Below are 15,564 nucleotides of genomic sequence, written 5' to 3'. Positions count from 1 at the left end.
CAATGGCACAGAAATATGTCAGCTGTCCCAGTTTAAATAAAATTTGCTAACATAGGTGAAATTTAATGGAAAAATATTAATATAGTTTTTTTATTGGGGGTGTATTGTAAAAAAACAAAATTTGTTCCATTGTAAATGTCTTTATTTATAACTTTTATGAATAAAAAAGAAAGTGTAGTTAATTTCAGGTGAGGTAGCCTAGCCTACCAAATTTTTTGAATGTGGAAGATAGGTTTATTTATAATAGGTTATTTTTTATTTTATTTTTAAAAACTAAAAATAGTCACTTGTGCTATTAATGGGAGGGATTTGAAGCTAATTTCCATTGGCGCAGGAGTGTGTATTGCATTGTACATTAGCATTAAGCTAATGCTAGTAATAGGAGGGATTTGGTGCTAATTTCTATTAGCGTGGGAGTGTGTATTGCATTGTACATTAGTATTAAGATAATGCTAATAATAGGAGGGATGTGGTGCTAATTTCCATTATCGTGGGAGTGTATATTCTATTAAACATTAGCATTAAGCTAGCAAAAGCTAAAAAGTCACATGTCCTATTAATAGGAGGGATTTGATTCTAATTTCCATTAGTGTGGGAGTGTGTATTCCATTGTACATTAGCATTAAGCTATCAAAAGCTAAAAAAAGACACTTGTTCCATTAATAGAAGTGATATGATGCTAATTTCCATTAGCATGGGAATGTGTATTCCATTGTACATTAGCATTTAGCTATCAAAACCTAAAAAATGCATTCCCTACTTTAATTCTTAGTTTGAAGCCAACCAACTGGAATTAAAGTCCTTTTTTAAGCACATTTGGGCCATCTGCCAAACTGCCCTCAAATTTGCATCTCTACCAAATTTGCGCGATAAAATATGTCATATCTGATCATCGAGATTAACTGACATATTTTCATAATCTCACATCACCAGCCCCAAAAAATCAGACCGCCCTCTTTTTTAATCATCTTTGTCATTTCTCTGGAAAAATGCGAACATTTATTCCGATAACACAGTCGAGTTTTCCAGGAATTAAACAAAAAAAAAAACTATAAATAATTAAAATAAACTTTAAATCCCATAAATGCAACTACAATTAATTACTCAAGTGGGGACATATTCTTCCATTTTCTTGTCCTTACTTAGTAAATGAACAGTACCGTATTTTCACGACTATAAGGCGCACCGCATTATAAGGCGCACCCTCAACGAATGACATTTTTTCCATATATAAGGCACACTGGATTATAAGGCGCACTGTCTATTTTGGAGAAAATTTAAGACTTTTAAATGTGCCTTATTGTCGTGAAAATACGGGAATTGCTGTTGACTTCCAAGTATGAAGCACTCACTCACTACACAGTCACCTCTAGAGCCAGCCATTGTTGATGTTTTGGATATTTTTGTATAAAATCTTCCAGTGGGGGAGGAGCTATATGATGGAAGATTTTGTAAACTAAGATGGCATCTGCATATTTAACAGTATTGTTTCAGTTCAGGCATTTTTTGTGTTTTTTTAATATCCGACAGTGGTGGTTTTTGGTTTTCTGTTTTTTTTTCATATATAAGGCGCACTGTATTATAAGGCACACTGTCTATTTTGGAGAACATTTAAGATTTTTAAGTGCGCCTTATAGTCGTGAAAATACGGTAATCATGAAACTGATAAGAAGCATAATTACAGAGAGCTGGAATAGTGTGTGTTTTTGTGTGTTTTTGGTGTATTTTTGGTGTGTAGTCCGCGAGCACAATGACAAGAAATGGTTGTCTCGTATTCGACAAACAACAGCTGGCTTGGAAGTCGCCTCGTGGAGTTGAAACTGCCCTAAACGCATACACACAAATCCAAAAAAAAAACACTAACACACACACTTTTTGCTTAAAAAACACACACAAGGGAAAAAGCCGAAAAGACAAACCCGTACGCAGCTCAAGTATTAATTTAAGGCCGAGCGAGAAAGTCATTTTTGTTGATGAGTTGTGGAAAAAAAAGCTTAAGACGTGATAATCCACTTTTCTGCTTTAGGAAGGGAAGCACATATTCTGGATTTCTTCCTTCTTATTCCCCCATCTGTCGTAAAAATTCTTCAATAAGACAGTTGATGACTTCCTTTTGGGTTTTGGGGTAATTTTTGAGTTTTTTTTATTGTTAATTCATTGAATAGCTGTCAATCTTAGCCAATTGCTGGTTAGTATTGCAATTCCCTTTATTAAGCGATAAGAAACAAGGCGGGATATATTTATTCATATATTGTGTAATGTGTGTAGGAGCACTGGGCGGAGCGTAGCATTTTTTTCAGTGTTTTTTTTTTTTTTGAGTTAGTCAGTGCGAAGGGCGGAGCTTGTTCGCTAATATGAGAAGAGTATATATAGTACTTATTGTTGGCAGGTAGTGGTGCATTATTGTATTGTAAGGACATTTGTGGGAATTATTTCAGAATATTTTGAAGGGAAGACAAGAGTAAACAACTCCTGATAGGTTGCATTTGAAAGTCAGGATGGAGGCGGGGCTAAAAGAGTCAAGAAAGGTATCAAAATGTCAAGCAAAATTAGAATTAAGTTCAGTGTAAGGTTAGATTAAACTTATTTTTGAGTGTCTCCATTGTAATCCAAGTTCATTTAAATTTGTTTATGTTATGTTACGAGCGCGTTGCCATGCAAAAAAATCAGTCTAATTTTAGTACTATTAAAACATTTTAGTACAATTAAACCACTAGTTATTTATTACTTTGTTAATAGATGGCGAATTAGACCAAATAAAAATGTTTTTCCAATCCAAAATCCTGTTTTGGGTGTTTTTTCAGAGAGTTGGAACAAATTAATTTGTTTTTAGTTCTTTTCTATGGGAAACGTTCATTTGAGTTACGAATAAATCAACATACAAGCTAAGTCCCGGAACGAATTAAGCTCATATCTCGATGTGCCACTGTATTATTATTATTACTTTTTAATTGGAGTGACCCTACTTTGGCATTTTTCGATGATCACGGCCATGTCTGGTCTACATTAACTGCAACATTCGAGGGATTACTGTATAGTGGAAAGGGATTAGTGCCAAAATGTGGAGGACATTCTACAAAAAACATACCGTATTTTCACGACTATAGGGCGCACCGCCGCATTATAAGGCACACCCTCAATGAATGACATTTTTTCCATATATAAGGCGCACTGTATTATAAGGCGCACTGTATTATAAGGCGCACTGTATTATAAGGCGCACTGTATTATAAGGCGCGCTGTCTATTTTGGAGAAAATTTAAGACTTAAGTGCGCCTTATAGTCATGAAAATACGGTAATTGCTTTTGACTTCCAGGTATGAAGCACTCACTACACAGTCACCTCTAGAGCCAGCCATTTTGGATTTTTTTTTGTATAAAATCTTGCAGTGGGGGAGGAGCGAAATGATGGCAGATTTTATAAACAAAGATGGCATCTGCATATTTAACAGTATTGTTTCACTTCAGGCGTTTGTGTTTTTTTAATATCCGACAGTGGTGGTTTTTCGTTTTTGGTTTTCTGTTTTTCCCATATATAAGGCGCACTGGATTATAAGGCGCACTGCCTATTTTGGAGAAAATTTAAGACTTTTAAGTAGGCCTTATAGTCGTGAAAATACTGATCTTCTACTCACGTCTTCGTAGATGTCAAAGAAGGTAGCCATGGTGGCATTGGGAATGGCCCCCAAGTCCGACTGTTCCCAGTGGATGCGGAACATTCGTCCCACGCTTTGGCAGGACGGCGTAGAGCTGGAGCATGGGACATTCTCCAATAGGAAGGCCTGCTGAGCACTGAAAACGATACCGGCAAGATCATGTCAATGGCGCTTTTTTTGAGGGAAAATCAACAACAGGAATTTCATGCTTGATTTTATGGCTGTTTAGTCTTCACTGTGAAAAATACGGATTTCATTCGGTCGCCATTTGACGTCAATTCTGTGGGGACTTTGAAAATCTTCCTCGGTGGGAATAATGCACGAAAAAAGCACAACACGTTTAAAAATAGAACATCACGTTGAAAGGTTTCGAGATGACGACTCGCTTTGGTGTCTTTCAGTCTGGGAAGATTTTCTGGGATGAAATGTGGAATAATTCACAGTTTTAGAGGACGATAATCATCAAAACTCGAGAAATAAACAACAGCTAGGCTATTATGCTAAGCTAACTCATTTGAAAGGTACAGTCATTGTATGTTAGGAGCAAAAAATGTAAAGTACCGGACTCTAGAAATCTATTTTCTATTTTCAGAGCATCTCGATTAATGGCCGTAATGTTTAAAACAGATGACTTTAATTGTTTGGAGATAATTAGGAGCCTAAGTAGGCAATTATTCATGCTAAAGAGCTGACCATCCTTACTGTTTTTTAATGAAGTACAGACAACCTTGGAGAGAAAAACTTTGCAGGGCTTCGGACTAACTTTTTATTCTGTTTTTGCACTGGTGAGAGAGAATGGAAACTATTTATCAAATTAAATTTAAATTGAAATGAAAATTAATTTAAAGCAATTTGTTGCAGTAATTTAAGAAATGTCAACGGTTTGACTTTAGCATGAGTCGTTTCTCACTCAACATGCCATTAATGTAATCTAATGTCATGTAATTTAATGTCACATAATGTAATTTAATGTCACATAATGTAATTTAATGTAATGTAAATTAATGTAATGTAAACTAATGTAATGTAAAGTAATGAAATGTAATATAATCTAATGTAATGTAATGTAATCTAATGCAATCTAATCTGATGTAATGTAACCTAATGTAATCTAACCTAATGTAATGTAATGTAATCTAATATAATGCAATCTAATCTAATGTATTCTAACCTAATGTAATGTAATCTAATATAATGCAATCTAATCTAATGTATTCTAACCTAATGTAATGTAATCTAATATAATGCAATCTAATCTAATGTATTCTAACCTAATGTAATGTAATCTAGTGTAATCTAATTCAATGTAATGTATTCTAATGTAATGTAATCTAACCTATTGTAATCTAACCTAATGTAATATGATCTAATGCAATGCAATCTAATCTAATCCAATGCAATCTAGTCTAATATAATCTAATGTAATATAATGTAATGTAATCTAATCTATAGAAATCTAATCTAATGTAATATAATGTAACACATTGTAATGTATTCTAATGTAATGTAATCTAATGTAACACATTGTAATGTATTCTAATGTAATGTAATCTAATGTAACCAATTGTAATGTATTTTAATGTAATGTAATGTAATCTAATGTATCCAATTGTAATGTATTCTAATGTAACCAATTGTAATGTATTCTAATGTAATGTAACCTAATGTAATGTAATCTAATGTAATGTAATCTAACGTAACCTATTGTAAATGTATTCTAATGGAATAGAATGTAATGTAATGAGGTGGTCACTACTTTTTTTAAACGTTTGAATAAATTAACATGGGATGAAGAAGAAGGTTTTGAGCAATTTGAAATTCAAATTCCCGGATTGTTCTATATAAAAAAAAAAAAGCATGTACATTGACGAGGACTTGTAAAAATGCAATTGCTTCCTAAAGCACTCAAGTCATTCTCCCGGCGGCACACACTGATTAAATAAAACAATCGAAAGTTCGGGTCGAGTCAAATGTCAAGTTTGCCGACAGACGCGTTCCAGCACATTCTTCTTACGGGGAGGTCACGGCGGAATGGGCGGGGCTTGAGCTGGATTTAACCACTGTGATTATGCGCAGATATAGATCCAATGTGTAAGGTAGAGCAGCATGTGTGTTGCCGTTTAATCCATATACGCATTTGCTGTGTGCTGCATGGCTTCCTCATTAGGATTACAGTTCTGTGTGAGTGTGTGTGTCTTTGAGTGTGTGTCTTTGAGTGAATTTTCAAAGCTATTTGAATCCTTTCCACCATTTTGTGCGTTTGTGTGTCCTTCAAGGGACTGCTGGCCTTCAAAAGAATCCCTCTCAGCACTGCAGAAGTGGAGGTGAACTCAAAGTCAAGAGGTGGACATCACACACATATACACAAAAGTACACACATGCAAACCTCGTGTGTATTTGATACACTGATATCCACGTAGTAGTATCATTTGTATCCAAGACACTCGTTCATAAACAACGCCACCATTGGTATGCGCTACGGCAGGGGTCTCAAATGTGTCGTTGATTGTTGAAGACACACACACACACGTGCACATATTTTCCCATTCATTTGCAATTCATTATGCTAAAATATTAGAAAATATGGATGCCGATAATCATGAAAATGTAGGGAGAAGTATCAGCCACGCACAACAAAATGCCATTTTAGATCGCTAAATCAAAATGCTAACTTAAGATGCTAACTCAAGATGCTAACTCAAGATGCTAACTCAAGATGCTAACTCAAGATGCTAACTCAAGATGCTAACTCAAGATGCTAACTCAAGATGCTAACTCAAGATGCTAACTCAAGATGCTAACTCAAGATGCTAACTCAAGATGCTAACTCAAGATGCTAACTCAAGATGCTAACTCAAGATGCTAACTCAAGATGCTAACTCAAGATGCTAACTCAAGATGCTAACTCAAGATGCTAACTCAAGATGCTAACTCAAGATGCTAACTCAAGATGCTAACTCAAGATGCTAACTCAAGATGCTAACTCAAGATGCCAACTCAAGATGCTAACTCAAGATGCTAACTCAAGATGCTAACTCAAGATGCCAACTCACAATGCTAACTCAAAATGCTAAGTCAAAATTCAAACTCAAAATTCAAACACAGAATGCTAACTAAAAATGCGAACTGAAAATACCAAAATAAAAATGCTAACTCCAAATGCTAACTCCAAATGCTAACTCCAAATGCTAACTCCAAATGCTAACTCCAAATACTAACTCCAAATACTAACTCCAAATACTAACTCCAAATGCTAACTCAAACTGCTATCTCAAAATGCTAACTCAAAATGTTAACTCACAATGCTAACTCAAAATGCTAACCCAAAATCCTAATCCAAAATGCTAACCCAAAATGCTAACCCAAAATGCTAACTCAAAATGCGAACTCATACCACCGTTTGGTATCAAAATAAATGACAAATTTTACAACACAACATCAAAGTCCAGCAACCATTCATTTTTTAATTCCAAATATTTTCTAAACCCGCCAAAAACCCACCAAAACACAACCCAAATCCCAAAACAAATCATTTTCCAGACATTCTTCCTCTGCAGGCTTGTTTTTACTAAAATAAATGCCAATCTTCAGTGCGTGATTGCAGCTTTTTAAGAGTGAAACAATGCGCCATTTTCAAGTAAATCGCCATCTTTTACGTTTGAATATTGTCTATTACGGCATCAACTGTGTCCGCAGAGAGTTTGTCTCCGTTACCCGTGTTTCTCTCTCTCTCTACATTTAATTGGTCCTTGGAGGGGGCCGCCGGCCGGCGGGAGTCGGGCCAGATGATCACGCCGAGACAGCGCCACCGGGGCACGACGGGCGCATGCTAAACTATGATCTGGCAACCCGTGCTCAGGAACGAGTACATTAACCTTTTCAAGTTCATAAAATGTGAGGATCCACTTTTGCTACTAGCACTTAGGATTGAAGATTTTTTAGTTTAAAGTTCATAAAAAAGGGAAAATACACGATGAAGCCACTTTTGCTACTAGACTTAGTACTGAAGATTGTTTTTTTTAATTTCAGAAAAATTTGAAAATATACTTAGGCTACTGGGACTTGGAATTTAATTATTATTTTATATTTCATAAAACATAGAAAATCCACAACAAAACTCGTAAACGATAGCCATATTTTCTTATTAGGACTCAGCACCGATTTTTTAAAAAAAATTTAAGTTCATAAAAATGTAAAAATATACGATAACAGTTGGCTACTAGGATTTAGCACAGAATTTTTTTAATTCATAAAAATTTGTAAATCAACGATGAAGCCACTTATGCTACTAGTATTTAGCACTGAATAATTATAAATTTTTTTAATTCATAAAATTTGAAAATCCACGATGAACCCACTTATGCTACTAGGATTTAGCACTGAATTCTTATATTTTTTTAATACATAAAAATGTAAAAAAAATCAACGATGAAGCTAATTATGCTACTAGGATTTAGCACTGAATCATTATATTTTTTTTAATACATAAAAATGTGAAAATCAGCGATGAAGCTAATTATGCTACTAGGATTTAGCAGTGAATTATTATATATATTTTTTTAATTCATAAAAATGTGAAAATCAGCGCTGAAGCTAATTATGCTACTAGGATTTAGCACTGAATTATAATATATTCTTTTAATTCATAAAAATGTGAAAATCAGAGATAAAGCTAATTATGCTACTAGGATTTAGCACTGAATTATTATATACTTTTTTAATTCATAAAAATGTGAAAATCAATGATGAAGCTAATTATGCTACTAGGATTTAGCACAGATTTTTTTTTAGTTATTAAATTCATAAAAACTTGAAAATCTACTCGTAAATGCAAGCTACTTTTGCTACTAGTACTCAGTACTGAAGTAAAAAAAAGTTATAATAGGGGTGACACAACTTCGCATTTTTTATATTATCACGGCCATGTTTGGTATACATTAGCCGCGATATTCGAGGGATTACTGTAAAACTGTCTTAAAAGGGGAAAAATAAGTCCTAATATTCTAAAATATTAGCTGTAAATTAGCTGCAATTTAATGCCAATGGCAACATATGAAAAGACGTTAAAGAAATAATTTCGTACTTCAAAAACACTTTTTCAAAACTAAAGGAAACATTGAGTAACTATACCTCCGTATAAGACAGTGTAAACGACACACAAATTTACTAACATACACCCAAAACAACTTAATGTACATTCTCTGTGGGAATCCCAAAAAAGCGTGGGGTCGTCTTGCAAAAAGCGGGATTATCCGACATAATCCCAAACGGTGATCCTTTTATATGGCCACGATTAGTCGAGCGCGGCGTGCTGTCGACACGCCGCCGCCGCCGCATTGGCGGGATTAACGGATTCGTCACCGCGCGAGAGAGAGGTCCCGGTTACCGTCATGATCGAGCTACTTCACCCAAAAAAAAAAAAAAAATGACTGGATTACAAGTGTCCAAATATAGAGAATGGCTTTCTATGTTTGATTTTGTAGTACAGATATATTTACTATGTATTTATTGGTTATTGATTGAAGAAGATGAAATATAGAATTGTATTAATCAGGCGGATATTTAAAGGTAAAGAAGGAAAAGCCCCCGCCAAAACAAAAGCAAAGAAAAGAGGAGACAAGAGTGCTGACATCCAGAGAGAGAGATCGATTTGAAATGGCATCGCCTAGCAACAGCCTGTTAAGCTTTTGGCAACTGCTTGTTGGACTTGCATACGGATAAACCACCAATCACACTCGCACGGAGTGACTGATACACCAGTGATACGTGCACACACACACAAATACTTTTTGGGGGATGTGAAATGTTGATGGTGAAAGTGATTTTGGATCTGGTGGTTAACCAGTGGGGAATTTTAGTAGTTGCAAGTTATCTATTAAAACAAAAATGTAGTTTTTTTTACACATTTGGATTGGACATTACTATGCAGATAAAAACATGATTTAGTTGTGTAGTGTATGTTCCAATTCCCATTTCCTATTCCAATTCCCAATTCTCCATTCACTTTCCCAGTTCCCATTCCCAATTCCAATTCCTATTCCCTGTTCCCAGTTCCCATTTCCCAGTTTCCATTCCCAGTTCCCATTTCCCAGTTTCCATTCCCAATTCCTATTCCCAGTTCCCAATTCCAATCCCCAAATCAAATACACAATGACAATTCCCACTCCAAATTCCCAATTTCAGATTCCAGATTCCAATTCCAATTCAGATTCCAATTCAGATTCCAATTCAGATTCCAATTCAGATTCCAATTCAGATTCCAATTCAGATTCCAATTCAGATTCCAATTCAGATTCCAATTCAGATTCCAATTCAGATTCCAATTCAGATTCCAATTCAGATTCCAATTCAGATTCCAATTCCAATTTAAGATTCCAATTCCAATTCAGATTCCAATTCCAATTCGAGATTCCAATTCCAATTCGAGATTCCAATTCAAGATTCCAATTCGAGATTCCAATTCAAGATTCCAATTCCAATTCAAGATTCCAATTCCAATTCAGGATTCCAATTCAAGATTCCAATTCCAATTCAGGATTCCAATTCAAGATTCCAATTCAAGATTCCAATTCAAGATTGCAATTCCAATTCAAGATTCTAATTCAAGATTCCAATTCAAAATTCCAATTCAAGATTCCAATTCCAATCCCAGATTCCAATCCCAGATTCCAATCCCAGATTCCAATCCCAGATTCCAATCCCAGATTCCAACTCCAGATTCAAAATCCAGATCGCCAATTCCTGATTCCAATTTGCAATCTTCATTCCCATTCCCAAATCCAATCCCATTCCCAATTCCCATTCCCAAATCCAATCCCCATTCTATTTCCCAATTCCATTTCCCCCGATTCCCAATTCCAATCATACCAGATTGAACTCCCTTCAATTCAACTCCATTAAACTGTACACCACTCAACTCTCAAATCCTACTTGGTCAAATCAGCAAGTTCCCTTTAGAGAGAGCAGCAATTAAGGTCAAATTCCAAGAAGTCCATTCAAACAAACAGCGCCTTGCTTGACGTCAGGTGCTTAAGTAGCACTTGCACCACCACCACCGTGGCAGCCCTTTTCCATCTGCGACCTCATTTCGCCTTCCCAAAATAGCCGTCGCCACTCGGCGAGGGGGGCGCATGACATTTAGACCCGACCCCCCCCCCCCCCCCCTTCTCTGTTTTGAATGCCGGGCGGACATATTTTTTTATTCCGCATCCGACGCTCGCAGCATCAGTCGGAACGAAAGCCAAGCGTCAAGTGGATGAAGGGGTCCGCGGGGGGTCCGCCAACAACCAGAAGAGTGTGTGTGTGTGTGACCCACTGAGCTTTTACTGTAGAGCACAGGTGTCAAAGTGGCGGCCCGCGGGCCAGATCTGGCCCGCCGCAACACTTTGTGCGGCCCGAGAAAGTAAAACATGAGTGGGTTAGATCAGATATGGGCAAAATACGGCCCGTGGGCCACATCCGGTCCGTGAGGCGTTTTACTCCGGCCCGGTGACATGGTCTATAAAAGGTTTTACAGCCCCTTTATCTTTTTTTAACTTGACTTTGTACTTTATATGTTTACTTTGTACTTTATACTTTACTTTGCAATTTATACTTTATACTTGACTTTGCAATTTATACTGTATACTGGACTTTGTACTTTATACTTGACTTTGTACTTTATACTTTACTTTGCACTTTATACTTTACTTTGTACTTTATACTTTACTTTGTACTTTATACTTGACGTTGTACTTTATACTTGACGTTGTACTTTATACCTGACTTTGTACTTTGTACTTTACTTTGTACTTTATACTTTTTACTTGACTTTGTAAATTTTACTTCACTTTTGACTTGACTTTATACTTTTGACTTGACTTTGTACTTTATACTTTTGACTTGACTTTGTACTTTATACTTTTGACTTTACTTTGTACTTTTTACTTTGCTTTTTACTTTACTCTGTACTTTTTACCATATACTTTTAACTTTACTTTGCACTTTATACTTTTTATTTTACTTTTTACTTTACTTTTACTGTATACTTTACTTTTACTTTTTACTTTATACTTTTTACTTTACTTTGAACTTTATACATTTTACTTAAACGACGAGTGATGAGTACTTTAGTCCTTTTTTTCTGTTTATGATTCATATGTACTGTTAACGGATGCACTTTTTTATATGTATCCTATCTTGTGCTAACCCCGCCCATCTGTCACATTTTTAAAGTCAATGTGGCCCTCGGGCTCAAAAGTTTGCCCACCCCTGGCTTAGATTAAATGTTAACCGTATGTATGGACAAAAAAAAATCCTTTTGCACTTTTCTATTTGTTTTCAGAAATGTGGTTGGTATTGGTGGACTTGTGATTGTTTGGCCTTGGGGAAGGAAGGACTGATCTCGACTAGCATTCCAACTAAAAATGGAACTTAACGATGAGTTCAATTTAATACAGCAGTCCCGTTTAAAAGCACTTAAATAAGACGCAGAGAGAAGAATGGAGCCCATTTTCTGAGTGCCAGTTGGACCTTGACTCCATTGTCAAGTGTTTGGTCAATTAAAAACATACTTACACACAAAAACGCACCTATGTTATTTTTTTTTCCTTGTGGGCGTAACCATAGTAACATTAGGAACTGATTTCATCAATGGAGATGAAAGTCAGTTTTGAAACGGAGCTAAAATTGCTTCAATTACTGCCGAAAAGCCAATTTGGACAGTAGATTTGATACAAAATGACAATATTGGCTTTCGTAAAAATGTTTTTTGGGGGAGGTTTTGCTAAATAAATGATTTTTTAAAAATACAATTCCTAAATATTACAATATAAATAAAGATATTCAATTTTAGCCTTAGCTACATACGCATATCCCTTTTTTTATTTTTTATTTTAATTTAAAAAAAATCTAGATATATATATATATATATATATATTTTTTTTTCTTGTTTAAATATAAAAATTTTTTTTAAGGGGTTTTGCTAAATCATTTTTTTTGATATTTTTTAATACAATTCCTAGATAATCCTAAAATTTAAATACACTTAAATTAAGTATTTCATGTTACCATTAGCTAAATATGCACATCCTTAAAACCCCAATTCATTTATTTTTAGATTTTATTATTATAAAAAATATGTTGAGTAAAAAGTATTTTTTGGTGGAATGTTTTCTAAATAAATGTATTTTTTAATACAGTTCTTAGATAATCCTACGTTTTAAATACACTTAAATTAAGTATTTAATTTTACCATTGGCCAAATAAACACATCCTTAAAACCACAATTTATTTATTTTTAGATTTTAATAAAATAAAAAAATATAGAATTGAATATTTGAATAAAAAAATATATCAGAATAAAAAAAATATTTTTGGGGGATTTTGCCAAATAAAATCCCTTTTTTAAAATTAAAAAAAACATATATATATATATATATATATATATATATATATATATATATATATATATATATATATCTATATCTATATCTATATCTATATCTATATCTATATCTATATCTATATCTATATCTATATCTATATCTATATCTATATCTATATCTATATCTATATCTATATCTATATCTATATCTATATCTATATCTATATCTATATCTATATCTATATCTATATCTATATCTATATCTATATCTATATCTATATCTATATCTATATCTATATCTATATCTATATCTATATCTATATCTATCTATATATATATATATATATATATATATATATATATATATATATATATATATATATATATATATATATATATATATATATATATATATATATATATATATATATATATATATATTTATATGTGGAGTAAACTAATTTTTTTAACTGTGGTAGTCTAGTGATTAGAGCGTTCGGCCTCACATTTCTGGGGTCGAGGGTCCGATCCTGGTGCCCATAAATGGCCGGGCTAGGCTCCAGCACCCCCCAACCCCACCCAAGTGAGGATAAAGGGATGGAAAAATGGCACATATTGAATCCCGTGTAATTATGTCATTAGCCCTGAAAGCGTAACGAAAAAGACATTTACTTTTCAATGCTAAATGGGTGAGTCGTTGAGGGAGCCACAGTCTTTTTTTTTCCCCCGCGGAGCGTCTCTGACAAGAAAAAGTACAAAAATAAAATAATGTCTGAGATAATTGCTCTCTGGTGTGCGCCTTTGTACTTTTGCTCAGCCCCAATACGATTACAGACCCTAGAGTCGTGCAAATGTTACACACACTTTATAATAAAGTCCAATTCTCATTGGAGGTGGGGATGGCAATTGCATAGTACTGGATTTTCTCGCATATTAGCCTTTATTAGCTTAAATTTGCCTTTAAATCATTGAATTTGACAATTTCTCTTGTATAAGCCGCCCCCATGTATAAGCCACACCCTTCAAATTGCCTTTAAATCATTGAATTTGACAATTTCTCTCGTATAAGCCGCATCTTGATTGACAATTTTCTCCTCTATTTATTTATGGCCGAGTTCTGTTTACGTCATTGTCATTCGCTGTACCGTATTTTCACGACTATAAGGCGCACCGGATTATAAGGCGCACCCTCAATGAATGACATTTTTTCCACATATAAGGCGCACTGTATTATAAGGCGCACTGTCTATTTTGGAGAAAATTTAAGACTTTTAAGTGCGCCTTATAGTCGTGAAAATACGCATACGACTATAAGGCGCATTGCATTATAAGGCGCACCCTCAATGTATGACACTTTTTCCCCATATATAAGGCGCATTGGATTATAAGGCGCTCTCTCTATTTTGGAGAAAAATGTAAGACTTTTAAGTGCGCCTTATAGTCCTTAAAATACGTATACGACTATAAGGCGCATTGCATTATAAGGCGCACCCTCAATGAATGTCACTTTTTCCCCATATATAAGGCACATTGGATTATAAGGCGCTCTGTCTATTTTGGAGAAAATGTAAGACTTTTAAGTGCGCCTTATAGTCCTGAAAATACGTATACGACTATAAGGCGCACTGCATTATAAGGCGCACCCTCAATAAATGACACATTTACATTTTTTCTTCTATATATAAAGCACATTGGATTATAAGGCACCCGGCCTATTTTGGAGAAAAATGTAAGACTTTTAAGTGCGCCTTATAGTCCTGAAAATACGTATATAACTATAGGGCGCAGTGCATTATAAGGCGCACCCTCAATGAATTACACATTTTAATTTGTTATTATAAGGCACCCTGTCTATTTTGGAGAACATTTAAGACTTTTAAGTGCCCCTTATAGTGGTGAAAATACGGAAATTTTACGGCCAAGAGGTGAATCTGTCAATCAACCTCCTCATTTGACTGTAATCTTTTCACTACCTCGAATCTAGGTTTGGGTGACAAGAGTCCCTGACCTCTGTACTTTTTAATCAAACGGAAAATGGTGGAGTGTAAAGAAGAAGAATCAACGTGATTACTTCTTGGCATAATCCCCTCTATCTATAGGCAAACATATGTCACTGCCACGCCACTAATGGAAGTCGACGACGTGCCGAGTGATGACGGGTTAGCTAGTGTAGCGTAGCCGCGTTGTTGAGCGCTAAATTGGAAATCTAATTCGATTCTATTCATCATTTTTGGCAAATGTCTTCACATCCAAAATGACTGAGCTAATTAATGTACTTACTAATAATTATTTAAGAATATTTCTTTGTTATATAGATCATAAAAATGTGAAATTCCATGCTGAAACTCAAAGACTGAAGAAAAAATAAAATTTTAAATGATCACGGCCATGTTTGGTCTACATCAAGGGTGTCAAACTGTTGGTTCGCGGGCCACGTTAATGTCAATTTGATTTCATATGGGCCGGACCATTTTAGATATAAAATTTAGATTTCTTTTTTATAAATGGATTAAAATAACTAGATTAAAAGCCTTGAATATTCAG

At 34.7% G+C, this 15,564-nt stretch overlaps 1 protein-coding gene across 1 annotated transcript in view; it reads right to left on the bottom strand.

Annotated features, from left to right (window-relative positions):
• Positions 1 to 15,564, bottom strand: part of itfg1 (integrin alpha FG-GAP repeat containing 1) — a 98,027-nt gene that overhangs the window by 34,188 nt on the left and 48,275 nt on the right. The window contains exon 11 of the mRNA XM_077714186.1: positions 3,636 to 3,792. Within this exon, the coding sequence (XP_077570312.1) occupies positions 3,636 to 3,792 (157 nt within the window). The remainder of the gene's footprint in view (positions 1 to 3,635; positions 3,793 to 15,564) is intronic.

The sequence above is a fragment of the Stigmatopora nigra genome, chromosome 3, assembly GCF_051989575.1.
Source record: "Stigmatopora nigra isolate UIUO_SnigA chromosome 3, RoL_Snig_1.1, whole genome shotgun sequence".
In the NCBI taxonomy this organism is placed as follows: domain Eukaryota; kingdom Metazoa; phylum Chordata; class Actinopteri; order Syngnathiformes; family Syngnathidae; genus Stigmatopora; species Stigmatopora nigra.
Note: the sequence above shows the minus strand (reverse complement) of the source record. Positions and strands in the feature narration are given on the sequence as shown.